Source organism: Pyrgilauda ruficollis, unplaced genomic scaffold (genome assembly GCF_017590135.1).
Source record: "Pyrgilauda ruficollis isolate IOZ18807 unplaced genomic scaffold, ASM1759013v1 scaffold261, whole genome shotgun sequence".
Classification (NCBI taxonomy): Eukaryota; Metazoa; Chordata; class Aves; order Passeriformes; family Passeridae; genus Pyrgilauda; species Pyrgilauda ruficollis.
Window position 1 is genome coordinate 68,178 of NW_024523945.1, and position 22,159 is coordinate 90,336.

Consider the following 22,159-nt stretch of genomic DNA (forward strand, 5'->3'; position numbering starts at 1 on the left):
TCTGTGGCCCCCCTGCTACCAAAAACCAGGCCATGCAAATCCAATACATTGTGTGACAGTGCACACAGGAAAATGTATACTCAGACTGCATGTCACTCAATCAACTGGACTAAGGTTTAGGCTGGGAAGTATTCCACACCTAACAAATGTATCAGAGGTAGGAGCAAGCAAAATTCTGCGCTATTTAACATGTTATTCTAACAAAATGCAGCATAAAAGTTTTAAGTTACAGTGAAAAGTGACGAAATGTTACCACTGAAGAGATTAAAACATTTATTTCATTTTTGCTGAGAAACAGGTATGGATGGGTCCCATGTAAGAATACAGAAAAAATATCAAATCTGGATGTTCTTCAATTGGCATGAGAACAAATATATATTTGACAGGAACAAATTTACATACAGGTTTTAGCACATGTAGATACCATATATTGTAGTTATGCCACTACATGATCAATACCACCTTTAGGGATGTTTTCCTAACTGCCTTGTAACAGAACATACTGATACATGTTAAGCCACATTTCCTCATAAAAATCCTTAACAGACTTCTAAGTGCTATTTCAAATACCTGGTACCAGGTACTTGTTATGGAAAGAGACTGACGTGGTTAAAAGTTGAGTGCTCCAACAAGGAAAATTATTTAATCTAGCAGTTGCTTTTAGGGGTTGTTAACATGTCTTTTTGTCACTTGGAGCAAAACATGCTTTTACATGAGAATATGACTCCAAGTTTACTGTACAACTAAGTTATACGAACACATTTGAACTGTTTTCATATGCAGGGAGAAATCTGTGTGCTGTGAAGCTTCCTGCTGAAATCTGAGGGCCTCCTCTCATCACTTGCATACCCTAGGTATAAAGAATTACCATGTGCTTTAGTGGGAGTTTCACATTAGCTTGCAAACAGAAAGGCTTGAAACTAGTACTTCTATCAACATAGTTCTGTTTATTTTTAAAGCTGGATTATTCTACTAGAGTAAACACAAGCATATGGGTCTCCTGGGCCAATTCCATCCCACATTTTGATCCCCCATCCATGGAGCATTTCATCCAAGTTAGTTTTTCTGTATTTTCTTTGATACTTGCCATCTGCTTTATAAACAAATCATGACTTGTTTATAATACAGGTGGCAACAGGAAAAGAATCCAAAAGTCAGATTTAATTAGACTGGATACAAATAGTTGTAGATATTTAAAACAAAATTTGAGGACAGTATGTAACAGAAAATAAGTCATTGTTACATAAAAAGCTAGTTCTGCTTTTTAAACAACTCTTCAAATAACACTACCAAAGACATTAGAAGATTTTTACAATTATGAAAATATATTTTAATGATTTTAAAGACTTAGTTTTTTTAAAAGGTCACGCAGAAATCTGAGGTGAATCCATTTGTAAACACTGTTTATCTTACTGTAAAGACACTAGTGGTTAGCTGCAACCCAGAACACCTTCCATAAAACTGCCAAAATTGTGTACCTAGAGAAGAAATCTTCACAAGGCAAAGCACCACTTGTTTGTGGGCCACAGAATCATAGATCATAGAATGGTTTTGAGCTGGAGAAAAACTCTGAAGATCTTTACAAGAGCAGGAAGACCTTTCACTAGATCAGGTTGCTTAAAGCCCAATCCAACCTAGCCTTGAACACTTCCAGGGATGGGGCATCCACACCTTCTCTGGACAACCTGTTCCAGTGCCTCACCACCCTATGACTCAAAGAATTTCCTCTTCTAAACTTACCCCTCTTTCTGTTTAAAACCATTACTCCACTACCCATCATCTGATCACTACACTGCCTGATAAAGAGTCCTTTCTCATCATTGCTGCAAGCCTTCGTTAAGTACTGGAAGGCTGTGGTCTCCCTGGAGCCTTCACTTCATTAGGCCAAACCATCCAGAGTCACGCAGCCTGTCTTCATATGGGAGGTACTCCAACCCTCTGTCTGCCTCCATGGAGTCAGCATGGCTTCTTTAAGGGGAAGTCATCACTGATCCACCTTCTGTGATGAAATGACTGCCTTAGCTCAAGGGAAACCAGTAGATACTGTCTTCTTGGACTTCAGTATGGCCTTTGACACTGCCTCAGATAACACCATCATAGACAAGCTGTTGATGTAGCTAGATGGGCAGACTGTAAAGTGGATTGAAAACTGCCTGCATAGCTGGGCACTGACATTGCTGATGAGCAGCGCAAGGTCTAATTGGAGGCCAGTAACTACTGGTCTACCCCAGGGGTCCATACTGGGTCAGGTCCTTTATACCATGTTAATTGATTGTCTGGATGGATGATTAGGCAGAATGTATCCTCAGTAAGTTTGTTGACACAAAACTGAGGCTGTGGAAGCTGTGCAGCCTGGCAAAGAAGGCTCGGGGGAGCTCATCAATGTGTATAAATACAGGGAGAGTACCAGGCTCTTTCCAGTGGGGCTCCTTAACAGGACAAGAGGTGATTTGCACAAACTGAAACTCAGGAGATTACCTCTGAATATTAAGAAACGCTGTAAGGGTGACTAAGAAGACACTGATTGACCAGGGAGACTGGAATTCTACCCCTGGTGAATTTAAGCTGTTGGGCAAATGGCTCTAGATGTCCCTCTTTAAGCAACAGAGTTGGACTAGATGATCTACTTAGGTCCCTTCCACCCTTAACCACCCTGTGATTCTGCAAATAATAAAACATTAAAACTTGTCCAAACATTTGTATGTTGTGAGACACTAAATGTCTTCAAAGAAAGGGAATAGTTACGGTTTGATATCCCTTGTGACATGAGATGCAAATCCCTTTTCAGTTATTCAGCAAGATCCTTTAATTCTCTAAAAAGCTCCCCATTGCCCTCTTGGTAGTTTGCCAGATGTGCTAGGTCTCCTGCAAGCTTCCTGTTTCCAGCTTTGGCTTTTAAAAACTTCTTCAGCTATATGCCCTTGTAATTTCCTTCGTCCACACCGCCTGATACAGTTTACATTACAGTAACCTTTATTCTAGGTATCAACAGCAGAAGCAGATGAGAGATTTACTCTGCCTATCTCATAGGCCAAGTGTTCTTGTTCCAAGAGTTTTCTAATACAAACATTTAAAAAATTACAAGGCAGCAGCTTCTGCTCCTTTTATAGTGTCTGACTGTATACTTAACGGTCTCTCCAAAGAAATTACATAACTGACAAAAACCAGCCTTTCAAACACAAAAGCACATAAAGGCCAAGTGCTGACTTGTTTAGCCTTGCCAAAAGAAGACTGAGGGACACAAGGGGAAGCAGATCTCCTGCTATAAATATCTCAAGGAGAGAACAGTTATTCATACTAAGGGAACTCTGGTATAAGAACAACTGCATATAAACTAGTTGTAGAAATATCTAAGATGAGTCCTGAAAGCAGATTTTCTTCCACTGGAGCAGACTCCAGAGCAGCCTTAAAATGCACCTAACAGCAGCACACATACACAATGGCATCCAGGTTCAAGGACAAGAGTTTAACAGAAGAGACTGGACTCTTGACACAGAAGATCATTTTACTATTGCATCCTTGTCATCTGTTCCACATTATAATTCATTCTAATAAAACACCAACACTTTTAATGGATAAATGTGACTTTACAACTATACATAAACCTCACAATCACCTGTACTGATGAATGACAGTCAAGCACTCTGAATGAAAAATTCCTGCCAGTGTATGCCTCACTGTCCTGGGTTGCAAGATGTGGGCGGAGGTGTGTATTCTATTTTCATCTGTTAGAGGTGTGGCAGTTATCTTCTGTTAATTGGGTAGGTTTTTTTTATCTCTTCCACAACCAATCCTCCCTCCGGGGTAATATCTTCTGTTAATGGGCCATTGAGTCTCACTGAAAAAATTACATCATCCCATTGTGAGACACACCGCCCAGAGGGAGGAGCCAAGCACTCCTACCTAGATGTAATCTGGTATTTGGAACACCACGGGCAGCCTTTTCCCCTGGATTCCCAAAGGAGCAGCTTTCTTTTCCACTAGATTCCCAGAGGAAGACCAGGTCCATCTACACCACCACTGGATCCTCAGAGGAAAACTACACCCTTCTACAGGATCACTGCTTCAACAGAACCACATCTGTCACTGCAGGAGGACTGCAGCCACCATTCAATCAGGTTGCTACCAACACCCTGACCAACAGTATGCAGGTCGTATTCTGACTCTGTCAGTGGTGTTTTGTATTACTGCATTTTTTTTATATTTTTATTTTTTTCCCTAATAAAGAACTGTTATTCCTGCTCCCATATCTTTGCCTGAGAGCCCCTTAATTTCAAAATTATAACAATTTGGAGGGAGGGGGTTTATGTTTTCCATTTCAGGGGAGGTTCCTGCCTTCTTCAGCAAATACCTGTCTTTTCAAACCAAGACACTCACAGAAAAGGCATAAGCATGACATACCAGAGTTCATCAGTCTCAGAAACAACCCTGATAAAGCATGCATATAACTCAACCTTCACTGTCTGGCTGATGCACTGATTTTTTATCTGTTTCAGCCAAGGGTTAAATTGCTCAGCCCCCTCTGGAAGGTTTTCCAGCATAAGCACATTGGAGGCAAAGTTAAATGGTTACAACATCTCAGAGGATGGTATCATATTCTTCCTTCTTACACTGAAATAGGCAATGCAAACAATATACTTTTATACCATTATAACCACAAATTAACTAGGAAAAACATATGCTTCAACTGACTTGAACCACTAACACAGGCTCGTCTGAAGTCCTTGAAGGAAATCTCAAACATTTCTTACAACTAAACCCCACCACCCACATTATTCTTAATTCATGAAGAAGGTTTTGCTTATTAGCTGATTTCAAATGCCAGAAGGTAACTTTCATTCAGAACAGACTGCCCTGTGACATTGTGTGGTGGAATTTCACATTTGTTATTTTATTATAATCTGAAAGAGGCAGTATCTGAAGAGCAGAGAAAATGACTATACAAAGAATTTATAGAACATTCATTGATATACTAAAGAACTTTAGATGCTTCTTTACAGTTTCAAGAAAAAAAAAAAAGAAAATTTTCACTAGTAGGAAAAACCAAGAAAGAAATATTAAATATTTAATGACAGTATTTGGTACAGTGAAACAGTTAATTAAAAACGTGGCTTTTAGCATTTTTGTAGTTTAACACTGTATGATTATAATGGTGTATTTATGAACCACATTAACAGGAGTCTGGCTAAAGGTATGTGTCAACTTGCTGCCATTAGTTATAAAATTGCATATACACATCTATCAAAAATCTTGAAAGAAAGTGCTATATAAAGGTTAGTCTTATATTTGCCATGAACATATAAGTTCCATTAATTTTTTTCTACACAGACTACATAATGGTACATACTGAACTATCTTGCTTTGTCCATTTTAAAATTCATTAAAAAGCAAATGCATATGGCAATATACCATCCAAAAGAATGCAAAATAGAAAATCTCCCTTAGAAACAGAGTAACTTCTTTTTTCCCACTTAGCAAGTAGAGCTAAACTCCCGGAAAATACCACCAGGAGTGTCAGCATGCAATCCCTCATGCTTTTGAATTCAGCAGACCTTGAGAAAGCACAAGGAATAAAAAATAAGGTCCTGAATGGAAATGACAATACACGGGGAAAAAAAGCCACTTTACTTTCAGCCCAAAGGCCAACACTTAGTGTCTAAGAAGACACACTAAAATTTATTATCTACATAAGTGAAAAAATATACTTTAAAAAATCCTCTTTATTTCAATTCTTATGACACATCAGATTAAAATCTACCTGAGCTTAAATCTACTTGAGATGTCAGCTGAAGAATTTCTGTGGGCTCCAACAGGTTGATGAGATTAGTCAACTGGAATCTTTGTACACCAAAAGAATCTTAAAAGAAAACTTGTTCTCACATTTTATAAAAGGAGCAAAGCTCCTAGATGTAAGAACTGCATTCTTTTTTTTGGATGGTACATAAACATTGTTTAAGTAGTATACCTCTGTGCCAAAAGAAAATAATTATATGTTTCTAATCAAAGGTACTTGTCTTTGTTGCTTCAATGGTAGCTATTGAATTCTGCACTTTGGATTGCTTCACCCTCCTATAGATAGCCAATGCCTACTGCTACTAATAAACCACTTTCTGGTGCAAATACATTAAACTTCAAATATTTCTTCTCTCTCTTTCTTCCTCACCACCTTCCTCTTAAAAAATCATAAAGTTATTTACACAAAATTGGTAGTTACACAAATAATTTGGTAAGACTTCAGCTATGGTCACTGAATAAGGTTTAACACGGTCCTAATACTTAAGGAAATACAAAGAGATCTGTTAAAAAACCCCCGTATTTTATACAGGACAAATGTAGATCAAATTGGTGGATAAAAGGATTAAAATGTACAAGTGGATAAAGTGGCTCATCTATCAACATGCAAAATACAGAAAATTCCTCAGGTTATTAATAGAATGTTGACAGCTACACATGAAAAAATAGAAGCAATGAAATTTTTCAGCACTTGCCACACTAAAGTTGCATTATGAGTTCTCATACACAGGTCTAGTACTGCTCTTTTTGAGTGAATGGGAACTACACAGGAGATCTCAGTGGCTTACTCTCCTTGTGCAGGCTTCCACTGTAACCTACTGCATCAATTTTCTATAAAGCTAAATAGCACTCTCTTATGCATTTCAAATATCAATGTGTTAAGAATGATAAGTAGATATGTACAAGTGTGATGGATGTAGAAATCACAACATAAATGCTCTCGAGAAATGGGATGAAATAACAAAATAAATTCCATTCACTTTCAGATTCCCTAACTCAAGGAATAACATATGAAATATAGTTCCTATATACGGAAAAATCAAAAGGTAAAATAATCCTCAGAACTCCAGCAAAATAATGGGGCAGAAGAGTCCATAAATATAATTACTTATTATGTAGGGGAATAAAACAGTACTGCAGAGGCAGAAAATGGGAAGTGTCTTGTCACTGTAAGACAAAAGACAAAATATCAGACTATTGTCTCTAGAAAGGCACAGGCTACATACAGTGCTAAGGTAAAGTTATATAGTGCTAAGGTAAAGCTCAACAGTGGTCTAGTTTAAGAATTATCTTTCTGACATACCAAGAACTGAGATCCACTATAAATAATCTGTCACTGGTAAAAATGCAAAAATTACACAATCTTCCTCTTTGCTTTTCCCTCATTTTTATCCTGCAATAACTAAAATGCTTAATCTTCCCTGCTTAGTTCTCTATATTAAAAAAATTACAAAAAAACCCTAATTATAGAAAATATTTTCACACCTCTTTTTCTTCTGCCACTTCTGCTCTATTGACAAATTATCAAACTAAAACAGCTCAGCCTTCTTAACAATAAATACATAGCAATCTTCCTGAATATTCAAAACTGCCACTCCTTTCTTACCATAAAACAACTTGCACAAACGTTCTCTTCACATACATCTTCCCCTTTCTCCATTCAGTTCTCATCACTGATCACAAAGACATAGGGAAGAGCAAATAGTTTTCCTCAGATGATCATTCTCCTAAAAGCATGTTTGCAAGGCCTATAACTACCATTGATGTAACCATGGCAAGTGCCTTTGTGGAGGTTTTACAAAACACTTCCTGAACAAAAAAGGAGTGCAATCTTCTAAGTATTTCTGCTCCAATAAACTATGAGAAACAGCATATGAAGATACATTAGAAACCCATCAGGAGAAAAGTTCTTCATTTGCACTTCATTCAGGTAAGGGCTATGTGGTTTAGGGTGGCACCCAGCTTCTTTTGTTTTGTCCTCTGATATAAAAACAAAGAAATAATGCATTGTGAGGCTTCTTGAAGTAAAAGCCTGAGCTCTCAGAAACCGAATACACAGATCATTCTCTACTTTCCTTATTGGGAATGATAATATTCAGACATTGTTGCTGAATAGCCTTTCTCCCTCTCACAGTGATTTCCTTCCATGAAGTCAATGAAGAGTTCTGAATCAAGGATGGAAAGGCATCAGATCTTCTTTTGGGATCCAATCATGACCTTTGATACAAAGTTCACAATGGCACTGGCCGGCTGTTCTGGATCGTGCTCTGCAAAGAGGTGGCATACGTTGTCTGTAGCACTGCCTTGCTTCCTGGCAACGAACCCAAACACTCTGCAAGGGCAGCAATCAAAGTATGTCAAAGAACTGACAGATAGGCATTGCCTCACTTCATAAAACAGAAAAGATACTGCAGAAACCAAGCACACATAGCAGACTTCTCTCTTCTGATGGATAAGCTTCCATGTGGCTGCTAAACACAGTGGTCCAGATGGACCAGCCAGCTCAGGAGATAATCAGGGAAGCAGACTGTCCCCTTCCTTCTACTCTGTCCATATGGCATCCTGTACTGTTCACTGTCAGAGACATGCTGCTAACCCTGGAGAGATATTTAATCTGATTCAATACTGCTGTTCTCTAACCTAGCTTGGGGGGGCATGTGGTGTGTTGTGGTGTGTCAGGGATTGCCCAAAGAGAGGATTTTGAGGGGCACACATCTTAGTGGACAGAGTACTGGAAAAAGGATTTAAGCCATCTATTCCTCTTCCTTTCCAGAAACAAGTGCTGAGCCTCTCTGTTTAAGTTATTTCTTTTGATTAAAGGGTGACAACAACGTTTGCCTTCAGCAGAAAACACTTTGCAATCCACAGGTAATCAGGTATTTATGACATAAACTAATATTACTAGGAGTGTTTTCATCTATGTGCTAGGAGAGGCATTTTTTTAAAGCTATGAGTCTAAGTGAGAAAAGCTTGTGTTAAGTCTTGCTGGACAGGTGGAACACAAAACAGAGAGCAAATATCTCCAACGCCTGAAACCGCAGACCTGCAGTCTAAATAAACCATGCTAGCTCTGGCTCCAGACTTCTCACCCCCACCCAACACATAATTAGGCCCCAATTTGCAGAGGTGTAGATGAAGTAACCAATGTCTAATTACAGAGGGCTGAGAGACTTTTGTCTCTGAACAGATGCTTTCCCTTCCACATCTCAGACAAAAGTAATTTAGAACACCAAGAAACTGATCACTTTAATGATATTCCTAAAACATTCAGTTAAAAGAGACTCTACTTACTTTGCAGAAAGGCCATCTTTCACCCACCTTGTCCATTAAGAATGCAGTACAAAAACATAGAATGGAGAAATAAAAATGTTAGTTTTAGTTTGTTTGTTAGGGTTTTTTGGTAGGACAATGCAAATAACATATTAAAAAGACTGCTTGTCATACTTACTTTCTGTCCTGTGGATCCAAAGCACAGAAAATAACGGTGTTGACGGAATAATGTCGCCGAAAAAAGAGTCTGGATACGAAGAAACAGAACAAATTTCAGAAACAATAAAGATGCTTAGAATTCTAAACAATAAACTAATCCAAAAAATAAATTGTATTTAGTCTTAATTTAATACAGACAGTATTTTTTGCTATCTTTGAGTGACTTTGAAATCCACCTGAACTACTCCAACCCAATAAATACATGTTAAAAACACTAACATGAAGTTTTTTGAACTAAATGAAAACTGATTCTCAAGCTAAGAGCTAGGAGTATGAAATGTATTTTTTCTAAAAACTGGCCATTTAGATATTATTTTAGTGGGACAGACAACTTTGTGGAAATTGTGAATAATTTGATCATATTACATTTCAAAATATTCACACTCCTACTCATTACAGTTAAGGTACAGGTTCTGTGATCTGCTACAAATGATTGCAAGCCCCATGGAATGAAGTCTGGTACTTTTTGTTTTTTTAACCTAGAATGAATTCCTGTTGTCCTTCCTTTGTTATTATAATTTTTTTAATTGGAAGCGTTTGTGATAGCCTAACTACCACTTAGAAGAAGCAAATATAAATTAACTTTTTATCACAGTTTTTTACAGTCTATCCAAAACACTGTTTCAGATCCTGGAGATACACATCATCTGCTTAAGTCAGCTCTGTTCAGTGGTACTGGTGAAAGACATCATGAAGATAAATTATTTCACAGAATAGTTTCAATATCAAATGCTAGCAAAGCCATTCCTTTCCTAAGAAATAACAATAAAAAAATGTCATATCAGAGTGACCTTCCAAAGGTAAAATACACCATGTGGAAATAAAGTCCACAACTTTAAAAAATATTTTCCTGTACTACAGCCATCTTACACAGCCACCATCATTCTTATAATCCTCATATCCTCTGAGACAGAGACTCCAAAATGTAACTAGGAATGTCAAATCAACAGTGGCCAACACCTGACAGGGCCAGATATTCCCTTCCCATCCTTATTTGCTTACTTTCTTTGATTATCTGTCAGTGTGATTCCCTGAGCAGACACCTTGAAATGGACAGCGGTTGAGATAGGAGATGGATCTTGCATCAGCGTCAGGCTCAAAGCTTTTTGTACTGCCTGGTATCCTGTGAGGGACTCCATCTCTACTGAATTCAGGTACCAAACGTTACAAGCTGTAATGAAAGAGGGGAAAGATTTTGAGAGGTCATAGGTCTTTTACTCTCCCTTTGGTTTTAATACCTTTATATCAAAGCCAGTGACTGTATTTATTATTACCCATAGATATCCTGAAATTTAAATAAATACCAGACAACACCAGAGAGTACACTTGTAGGTAGTACTGGAGCAAAGGCATCCCTGAAAGAATGGAGATATTTTGCTTTTAAGTTCAAATACATCAGCCAGTAAGAAAATACACATTTGCAGTATACATTCACACATTCTACAGTTTCAAATATTTAAACTATATTCAAAGGGAACCATTCACTTGATTGGCAAGACAAGAATGTTTTCACATCAAAAAAACTGAGGCTTATTTCAAAGCTCATTTCTCTTCAATTTTCATTAATAGTGTTACATATGTTTAATGATTTCAGAGCAAGTAAAACAATTTCCATACTGATAAAAATTACTGACGTACATTTTTAGGCCTTTTCTTTATTTCAGCATGCACTTACTTCTAGAAGTACTATTCCTCTTCTAGAGATACTAGCAACTTCTGAAATATCTCTATAAAATAGATGCTCACTGGTTTCTAAGGTTACCAATCAGTTACTTTTTTTACATGGTTTCATATCAAACCTGCGGTGAGCACTAGGAAAGTATGTATTAATATTATATAGCAGTATACACTAGTACTGTACTACTCTGTAATACCACATAGTACAGTGGCATCTGAAATACGGTATCAACACAATTTATTCACATGCTTACTATGGAACTCTGGTATAAAGTCAAACTTACAAACAAATTAAGAACAAGCAAGAATGATTATGCACATCCATAGCTAAACACTAGCACCAAGAGATTCTGTGTTTGGTAAAAACACTTGTGTAGGTATCCAGGAAAAAATGTACAACTCCATCAGTTGACACATACAAATTACCACGGTTACATTTCATTTGTTTAGCAGTTTCATTTGGCTTGCCGACATTACTATGAAAGCAAAGATTAAATTAAATCTAACAGTTTATCTTTTTATTTAGCTATTCTGTAATCTGTCTTAAGATTTCTCCTATGACTATCTACATAAAATTATAGAGCTTGACACTTGCACTTTCAAAACAACAAAGTAATCATACAGTTAAAAAGTGCATAAGCCTAAGTTTGACTACAGCGTAATGATCAGCCCAGTAACTTCAAGCTCTGGAGTCCATCAGTGAAAGAAGGGATCCTGAAATTTCATTTATTTGATTTGCAAGTGTAAAATTTCAAAAATATATTTTTGCATTGCTGCGAAAATTTCAGTAACTTTTGCTTGAATCAGTTAAATTCATGCAGAGAGGACATAAGATGATGAGCAGCAATCCAAAACTGCAATGAACATTCTAAACCATAAGCTCTCTTCTTCTCCCCTCATTACTGTGTATGGTTGCTACAGATCTAAAACTCTTCACTATCCTGTGGGTCTTTCCCAAGAACAGGAAGTTTCCCTTCTTTCACAGCCACACACATCAGAGTCCCTTCCTCTTCTGCCACACAGTGCATTGTTGTCAACAGACTGTTTTCAGGTTTTGTTTCCAAATGAAATTTCCAAGCATTTTATCTAGATTGCCCTCAAAGTGATAGTTCAAACAGAAGTTACCCAATACAGGGTATCCTTTGCTTCTGTAGCAAATAATAAATGGATTACAAAAGTGTTGCAAAGTGAAAACATGTCAGCTTGAAAAGGAGAGGAAAGGTAATGAGAAACACAGAAAGACTTCTCATTAAAGAACATCATACATGGCCTGACAAGGTATCCAGAACAGTAATCCTGGAAAAACTATGCTCCAAGTCACAACAAAAAGAAGACCTTTTGTTCAGTGCAGCTGCCCTGCAATGTTGCTGCTTTTGTCTTTCACAGGTGACATTTTGGAGCACATCTGTGCCATCAGCAACAGCTTAAAAATGCTGCTTTTAGACAGGGAATGTCCTTTGCTCAGAATGCTTAGTTTCTCGACTGTATCAGTGTAAAGAGAATTAAGAACTGCAATTTATTTGAGCAGAAAATTTGTTTGCTGAACAGGAAGATTAATAAAGCAAGGTATATTCTAGGGAAAAGCCTCTTATCTGTATGATTTCTAGTCTTCAATTGTCAGAGTCTAAGAAGCAAAGGATTTCTAGTCAGCTTCAGCACTTAGAACCTGGAAATGCACATTAGGTTTTTCAGGGAGCTATAAAAAATAATCATTCTAGGAAAACACATTATTTTTTTGCTTGTGGAGTGAGAGAAGTGTGGGTATAGAAGGACAGGGAGAAAGTGTATCTGCTTTAAAGTTTCTTTGAAAGGACTCAATTTACATGTTTTGAATCTGCACTTCAGTGTTGAACTCCACAACTTGAATGCTTCTGTGACTGGAAAGGGACCCCTGATGTAGCAAGGCAAAAAAAAAAAAAAAAAACCACAAACCCTCTAAGAACCTCTCATAGCTAATTTATCTATTAGAGTTCCAAATCCTTGTTTAAAGACATCAAAACACGTTAAAACCAAATGGACTAAGTACCCTAAATGATCCATGATACAAAAGCTCCCATAAAGACTTATCTAACTACTGCCCCAGCTGAAGAAATAATTATTTCTTTTTCTTTGAAAAGCATAGTCTGAGCAAGGAGAAACCAGTATTTCTTGGAAGACAATATATGCCCCTTTTGATAGCTTTTCTAAGAAGTAGCACTCTACAAAAATTGTTTCTCTGGTTTTTTTTTCCCTGTTGGCCACAACAAACACCAACCAGCGAGTTAATATGTGCTCACTCGCAGCACAGCCTCACAAAGGTTTGCCATTGCCTCAGCCACACATGCCTGCTCAATTACAGCACTCAAAGTGGTGCTCCAAATTTTGAAGTCAAAGCAGATTGCTGCCTCTCTCCAGAGCTGGCCAGTTTGACAACTGCACCTACAGATGTGCTCTAAAAATGCGTGAGGGCAATGAGACAGCATCCTTAGAAACACATGCTTTGCCACAACACTACTTGTGGATCCAGTGGTTGGCTAAACTCAAAAGAAAGGGGAAAATGTAGTGTATTCCTGTGCTCTAATGGCACTAATTGGGTAGCTTCTGGGGAGAATGCATAGCAACCTGAAAACCAAGGACCACTGCAGGACATGGGCAGAATCCCCCGGACATGCCCACTGTACAGCAGAGTAACACAGTTGGTCACATTTCTAAGGACAACTTTAAGATTATGCAGGAGTACTTAGAGCATTGACCAATACATGAGTTAGAATGTCACCACACTTTTTCAGATAGGCTGCTTAACTAGCTCTCTGGATCAGCTGCACATTAACAAAGCAGATAAGAAGCAGACCACATCTCTACGCATCTCTTGCAAACACCCCAGTTTGAGAGCCATACAGATGGTAACAGCGCATAGCATCACATAATTTGAACATACTCTGGTCATGGTTCTTCTATCACACCAAATAAGCTTGCGGTAACACAACTCAACTTGCCAGAATGGGTGCTGCACTATGCATAAGAAACCATAAAAGCATCCAGTGGAAAAGATACATGACATTTCCTAAGAACATGCAGCAACAAGTGAAGTAAAGAGAACTGTTCTTCAATATTTTTTTTCAGATTGATGCAACAGTAAGCATTTTGCAGTGGTATTGTTAACCCCTATGATAAGAACTTAACCCTAACTGAACATCTTCCTTAGTTGGCTTTTGCAGACCTCACACATAGTTCTTGAACCTCTGCAACCACAGGCTGAAAATATCCTCTCAAAAGTTTATCAGTTATGAAAGCACTGTCCTGCTTAAAAATTGCCATGCTTGAAGTAACCTACATATACCTCATATTCTCACAAGACACATGATGGGAAATGAAACACAGAACATAGGAGCTAGTTGCAGAAAACGGAAAAAACTTGCTACATATCCTCACAATGCCCTTTACACTTCTACCCAGCTCAATAAATTTAACTGCTACCTTTACACATCCTTTAATCCAGTCTAAGCTTCAGCTTCTCCCAACCTGTAAAATACAAACTTTGGTAACAGTCAAATGCAAGGATAAAAGTTTAACAGACCTGCACCCTGTTTGAGAAGCTCCGCAGCTGAGTTTGCAGCAGTTTGTGGAGAAGTTTCTGCTATCTCCTCCAAGGGATCTGCAAACAGAAAACACTGTCTATGTCTTGTATGGACTTAAATCAACAAATTGAAGTCTGCAGTCATGTATGAGCTGTTACACTTATAACTGTGATCTCATCTATTGGACAACTCTTGGCCAGAAACATGAAACCACGTTTTATCTGCAGTTCTAATCATCTATGTAGGTTTTGTGCTGCATCAGGTTTTTTTTTTGCCTTGAGCACTGCAAGCAGGATGCTTAACTTTTATTTCCTGAAAATAAAAGACATAAGAGAGGCATATGCTGTAGGAACTCACATGATACACATTAAGACAATACTTATAGCTGTATTCCCTCACTACAGCCAAAAATATCTTGACTAGTGTGATTTTAATTATATCATTTGATTTGTATAATTTACAGTCATTCATACAAAAAGACCTTGTGTTACCGTGATGAAATCAATTACATTTTGATTCAGAGGATGACAACAAAACATTCTTCTTAAGTTGAAAAAAAAACCATCTGAACCTTAAGACAGCAGTGGAACGTTTCTTCCCAGTTGATTGTTAAAAGTAGTAAGAAACTGTCCACCAACATGTTATTTCAGGTATATAAATGCATGTAAAAAGATCTCACTTACTGCTGCATTTAGCATGAGGCATGCCATCTTTGAATATAATCAAATGAGGAAGAGAGTCATAATACAGTATGCGACACTATTCATATGGTTAATTACAGTTATCCAAACATTTCAAATACTCCAGGCACTGTATCCTGTCATTAACTACAGAAGATCATCTTAAAATGCATAATCAAATCGGATTAAAAAACAAAACCGAAATATAATTTCACTCTGGTATGTTTATTCAAGACAAGGCAAATGTTCCAGACTTGTAGCTCTGGAAGAACAGAGTAATTTTTCCATGTTAGGTGAGGGGGATAAAGAGAACAAGCCAACCTCCACACTGGTTCGCCACATAAATGCAAGAGATCTCTTGTCATTATCTTCCACAGCATATTTTTGTGCTAAAATGGTTTCACTGATGTATTTGCATAAATCAAATCCTATTTTTGTATATTAACATATGGTCTACGACAAAAGTTTATAGGATTCAAAAAACCCTTTAAAGTCATAAACCACAAGAACATTTAATATTTCAATCATGTGTCTAGTGTTAACTTCATGTGGAAGAATATAAGGCAAATTAATTACTTGACAAGCATGAGCATTTTATTTTTGTCTTAAGAGTGGTTTATGAAATCAGTATAAGCAAAATTAGAATCATAATCCCATGAAGCAACATAGACTTTTTGATCATTTACTTGAACAATATTTGAACCTGTGCAAGTTGCTACACTCTTCCTGCCGGTGTCGCACTCAGGACACCATCTACGCTTCATCTACTTGTCCTTTTGCTATCCAGACCTGAATGAGTGGTTAAATCTAACCATACACTGGCATAATGTCATGTCTAAGAAGTACATTTGTCTTCCCACATGGTAAATTACTGCATGGATTTCCATGATGAATATATGCTTATGACTGGAATACCACAGCACCAGTATGCTCACAACCACCCTTCGGATAAGGGTTATCACCAAAGACAACACCACAGCTTCCTCCTTGGTGAGTTTTTGCTTAGATCTTAACTTGTGACACATTAACCTGCCTTCAGACACTGACACTTTGAAGCAAAACTTGGCTGGGAATATCTCTTCTGTACTTCAACAAGCATACCTCTGTCTGGGATGAGCAGCTTGCAGGGCAATGCCAGTGGAGTGATGGAATGCTGATACACTAGAGCTGTCAAACTCCCTGTAGTCAGAAAAGTAACACAACATGCACTGTTAACTTGATAGGCAACAAGAATGCTTAAGTTACGTTTGCTCTCACGTATTTTATAGACTAAGGGCCCCCTCTGCTTCACTTTAAAAATCTCTTGGGACCTAAGCCAAGATCTTCTTGAACTCAGTAATCACAATTGTATGTTCTCCTTCTCTCTTTTATACACTGCTTATACTTATACTTTTATATACACTGCTTAGATCCTAACCTAAATGTCTGTGCTTCAAATGAAGAAAGTACAAAAATGACAAAATCAGTAACATAACAGTAACAAGTAATAAAATCAGTAACAGGTCAGTAAATTCTTTCAGTGCTCTTAGCTTCTGCTACATTAAATGCAGTAAATTCTTATGAAGGTGGCAAGAGCACAAGAGGTTGCTTGTGCTACACGATGAGGTAAAAAAAAAAAGCAAGTTCTACCTCTTAGCCACCTAGTCTTCATCATCTAGTGTTCTGTCTACACACACCTCTATTTTGTAATTCTGAAAGTATAAAAGATAGTCCAGGTAAGACCTCTTCCATTTAAGGCAGCAGTGATGTACATAGAATTCTCTTCTTTAGAAGAGAATAGAAGAATCTATGTACATAGATTCTTCTTTTCTATTCAAAGTCACTCTTAGTCTTGGCTTAACTGAAGTAATTCAATATTAGTTATCTTTGATATTAGCATGTCAGACTACAAGGTGTGAGAGGAAGGCATAGTATTCATCAGCCTGTTTGTACAAAAAGCCATCCTTCAATCCCAATTACTAACAAGCAGCAAACATTATAACCATGTGCTGGAGAAAAATCCCAGTTCAACCAAAACCAACCGCATCTTTACAGTCCATCAAAAATTTCTTTGAAACAGAAAGATGACCCAATTCTACAAAGGTCTTACAGAAATGCAAAGACTGATCGATACTATTAGTCCTTCAGGACCTTACCAAAACATGTGTAATAGTGCCTGTTCACCTATGCTGTGAACCAGTTTTGAGCCTGTGTCCTGGGTTACAACATGGGGTGTAACCAAACTATGCATTCTACTCCCATCTACATAACTGTTGATGAAGTGTTAACAGTGGGTCGTTTTTAACAGCTGCCCAGTGTGTGCCCAACCCTTCAGACTGGTGTTAGATAAGGGAGAAGAGACAAACCCTGCAAGGCACAATGGTCTTCACAATTAACTCAGGCATGGTAACTACAACCCATCCTGTGGGGGTCATCTCTGCTCAGGGGCCATCGTGGACTCAATGGTCCTAGCAAGAATGGACCACTGCAATGACTCAAGAGTATTACACCATTCCATTGTGACACTCCCCACCCCAAGGGAGGTACCACCTGAATCTGACTGTTCATCATCTGTGGTTTTGGGGACTTGGGGCACCACCACCATTGCTAAACAGACCCAGAGGAGGACCAGACCTTTCACAGGACCATGGCTTTCAACAAAACTGCAACCATCACTTCAACAGGACTGCAACCACTGCTTCATCAGACTGTGACCACCACCCTGACCAACAGGGTACGAGATTGTACTCTGACTTAGTGAGTTTAAGCCAGTTTTTCTGTATCACTGCATTTATGGTAATATTTTTTATTGAATTGTAACTCTGACCTGCTATCAAGGTAATTGTGTGGGGTTCATCTTTCACTGTGGTTTATTTTTAAACCAGCTGTACAAACTATAAGACTAGGAGATGTTCAAACTAAATAACTAGTAGGGCTACATAGGTGCCTAAACAGGTACTTCAAGATTGAGGTAGGAATGGACTAAAAGTTCTCATTTAAGGTAAGCCTCATGCCATATACTGATAAACTTCAATCCACCTTTATTTTAAGTATGACTTTAATTTCACATCTGTTAATTTTATGGTAGATAACCCTTTCACAGGTGTATCTGGTGTATGTGACAAGGCGGGTAACAGGGGGTGGGAGGGTTGCAGGATGACTTCTGGGTAAAGTTCAGGGGAGCTTTTCATGCCAAACACAACCCATTCCTAGACCCACTGTAGGACACCTGTGGAAAAAAGGCTGGGTGAGACACAGCAGAGAGAATGCCATGGACAGAGGAGGAGGAGAAGGAGATGCTCTGGGTATCCAAGTTGCCATCCCCAAACCTGTAGCCTCTGGAGGACCTCACATTGGAACAGATGGGACATTTTCTGTGGTCAACAGAGAGCACATGCTCGAACAGATTTTTTTCTTTTTTTTTCCTGCAGGATGGAAGCCTACAAGGAAGGCCCACATCCCAGGAAGGAAAAACTGGGAGAGAGATGAAGCAACAGAGGAACTGTTCTGTAATGATCATATGCCCTCACCCACTGCAGTGGGCATGAGGAGTCTGGGAGGAAGCAGTGAAACTGAGCTTGGAAAAGGGGAAGGAAAAGTGTTATTTAATACTTGTCTTTCTTTATCATGTTAAGAAAACTTCTCTGTCTGACCATCCAGGAGCCATTCTGGCAGCCACTCTTGCACCACCTGAGCTGGTACTCAAAGCCCCTTCACAGCTACACACTCCACACCTACAGTCAAATGTTTGAGTTTCCTCAGAAACTCAACCCCAGGTTTTCCTTAGCAGAGTCTCAGACTTCCAGATCATTAAAACAATTTAATTTTGGTGCAACAACTTAATGACAAAGAAACAGCTCAAACTGGGTGCCTCTGAGGAGAGATACCCTTACAATCAAAAGGCATGAAAGTCTGGGGGTTGGCGGCTGCTGCTGCTGCTCCTCTTGAGTGCTTGGTCACCTGGCCATAGAGGCCCCTGGGCCCTTTGTTATGCAAAGAATCATCCTCTTGCCTGGGACACCCATCGATCAATCTGCAGTTTGCACTTCCAGCTTGCAAAGCCAGCTACCTTCACTAAATGCATCCCTCAGCATCTGACTGCTTGAATATTGATTTTAATTGGAAAAACATTAAAATAATTTTCCTCAAGTTGAGTTTCCTTTGCCTGTAACTGGTTAGCACCTCCCTGTTTTTATCTCATCCTATTTTTCCCTCCGACCCCAAATGAGTGGAAAGCAAATGAGGTAGGTAGGTAGGTCTTTGGCTGTTTGTCATTACAGGTATTGTACTTCCATCATATTATATTAAATAATGTACAGACATAACATAATATATTTTGTGAGTATCTCACTCTGGTGTCATTTTTAGCCACCTAATATGCAGCATAAATATAACACAGGACAAAAGGTCTTGAATCAATTAGGATGATAAGAGTGAATTAAATATAGCTGCTCAGCTTTCTGCAGCTACATTGGTAGTGGTAGACAAGCTTGACTGTTTGAAGCTTGGTCATGTGTATCTATGCTAGAGTGCCCTGTACATCTTAAGGTAAATGTGTAAAAGGCTCCTGGAACCTTGGAATGGGTTTCTACAGAAGTAATGAGGACTCAAACAAAATAGTGTCTCATTTGTATTCCATCCAAGTCAGCACTGGCAAATGCCTACTGTTTCCATCTTCTCAGTCCCTGTGATGCACAGTACTTACCAAAATATGGTTCATTTGGGCATCCTTTCAAGCGTACCCCCTTCTGAGTACATTCAATCAGAAAATGCCTTACAAGTTCATTTGATGGATCGCCAACTGTGTTGAAAAAAAAAGCTCATAAAAAGAAGCAATTAACAGACAACTCTCACAAACTAGGTCTTTATGAAGCAGTTTTTCCACATTACTTCCAAATGTCTTATATACAAAATGCAAAGAATACAATTAGACCTACTCTGCAAGTTACACAATGTATTTAAAAGGTCGTTTTTCAAAAAACAAATAAGCAAACAGCTCACTTTAGACAGCCAGAGGAAATGGTTTTATATTCTTAAGTGACTGGCATCCAAATATACACTGGTGTCCAAAAATGTCCAAATATGGTCCCAGCTACAGACAGGAACAGAAATTTGGTAATGGTTAATAAATAATGGTTAGAAATTTTGATGCACTTGCCCATTAAAATAACTTGTATTCAAAGTGACAAGAAAGAAAAGTACAAAAAAATATTCCCATTTCCAGTGACATTTCTGTTCACAAAAGTTCCCCAAATTAAAAGAAGAGTAGATTAAGCTACACAAAGGTAATGATGCAATTCTCTCAGTGCATTTTTATGTTTCCAAATGTCTGCAGTTTTATGTTATGTCTCTGCTCCTGAAAACAAACACTTAAATGAATCACTAAGGTTTCGCTAGATTTCTAAGACAGTTTTAATCTCAGGAATCTAAGACAAACCAAAACTGTAGAGTTGGATGAAAAGAGGAGATTCAAAGTCCGAGAGACACATAAAAATTCTCTCGAGATTTAACATTCTTTTAAACATGTACATATATATGCAGACATATAATTAAGGCAAATATTTCTTGGAAGATGGATTCACAGTATTGCACACCTGACTACAAAACTAATCCTTCTCCAAATAGTAAAAAGGTTATTTCATACCAACAGGACAAAGCTATCAAACCATTCAAATCTTAACGAAAGAGCTACAAACAGGCGTTGCCTCTGATTTATCAGGAAACACCTCAAGGGTTGACTTTCAGGCCAATACAGATGAACGCATTAATATGCGCAGCAGAAACCTCTACACAAGCAAAGATTGCACTGATCACTTTTTCAAACAGCTTACTGTTTGCTGTTATACTCTCATCAAATTAAAAATAAATTACTACAGGGTAGGTGGGGAGGGGAAGTCTGGAACAATAAACACTACGGGAAACAGAACCAATCTGTGCCTTCTGGGATTAAACAAGGGAAACCAAAAAAGCTAAGTATCATGAAGCCAGAAGTGGAAGAATGCTAGTCTTACTACTACTAATATAAACTCTCTTAAAGCCTGGCAAAGCGTGAGCTTTCACGTCTTCCTGGACTTCATCAATAGGAAAAGACTACTAGAAACACGTTACAAGCCACTTTCAATTTGCCTCCTAGTTGTTGCTATTACCACCCCAGTGCACCTATGCTGAGTTCATTACATAAGTCATTGGAGTGGCTCTGCTGATATTTATTGGCAACAAAAAGGACTACAATAATAAGTTATTATTAAACATTGTTTCAAGACACCAGATTAAAAAAGATTCAAAGTGTTACTGTAATAGAGGTGAACAGCTAACATTGCCGCAGAGTAAGCAAATCCAAACCAACGGCCAGACAAAAAACCAAACCAAAAACAGCCAAAATCATACTTCCATAAAAACAGCACTAAAAATAAATGCTTTCCTGTAATCTTAATTACCTACCTCACCAGTCATTATGTACTAATGAAACATAATAAGCTTTGTAAAAGAAAAACAGCAGCAACAAAAACCACGCCACTAACCTTGCAGTAGTACAAATGGAACCAAGAACACTACAGATATTGGCTGCTGAGTTTCCATATACCAATTAATGATTTCTGCATGTTCTTCTCACTTCATGTTTCACAACCATCAGGTACGAGTTATATATGGAGGTACTAGAGCTGACAGAGTAGATATATAAATCACCACTTCTTTTAAATAATTATCCTTAGGAGTCTCTTCAGAATTATAGCTAAAATAGAACTGTCTCAAACCAAAACTTTGGAATCAAAAATGTTCAGCCCTCCAGCTGAGTGAAAACTTTACATTGTAGCCTGTGAATCAAATGCAAACTTTTGATTGCTAGGGAAGACCAATTGCTGAGATGACACTGATTTTCATTAGGCTGATGAGGTACAACACATACACAGCCACAACAGAAGTCGTGGTGAAACCATATAGCAGAACAGGCATCGTATCCAGTCTCATTTAAAAACATATCAA

General features: G+C 38.1%; 1 protein-coding gene across 1 annotated transcript in view; it reads right to left on the reverse strand.

Annotated features, from left to right (window-relative positions):
- Window positions 1-4,872: 4,872 nt before the first annotated feature.
- TNS3 (tensin 3) overlaps window positions 4,873-22,159 on the reverse strand; it is a 174,866-nt gene continuing 157,579 nt past the window's right edge. The window contains exons 29-35 of the mRNA XM_041471326.1: window positions 19,881-19,976; window positions 16,298-16,375; window positions 14,516-14,593; window positions 10,285-10,453; window positions 9,242-9,310; window positions 9,085-9,111; window positions 4,873-8,125 (exon numbers count right to left, since the gene is read on the reverse strand). Of these exons, the coding sequence (XP_041327260.1) occupies window positions 7,981-8,125; window positions 9,085-9,111; window positions 9,242-9,310; window positions 10,285-10,453; window positions 14,516-14,593; window positions 16,298-16,375; window positions 19,881-19,976 (662 nt within the window). The 3' untranslated portion in view covers window positions 4,873-7,980. The remainder of the gene's footprint in view (window positions 8,126-9,084; window positions 9,112-9,241; window positions 9,311-10,284; window positions 10,454-14,515; window positions 14,594-16,297; window positions 16,376-19,880; window positions 19,977-22,159) is intronic.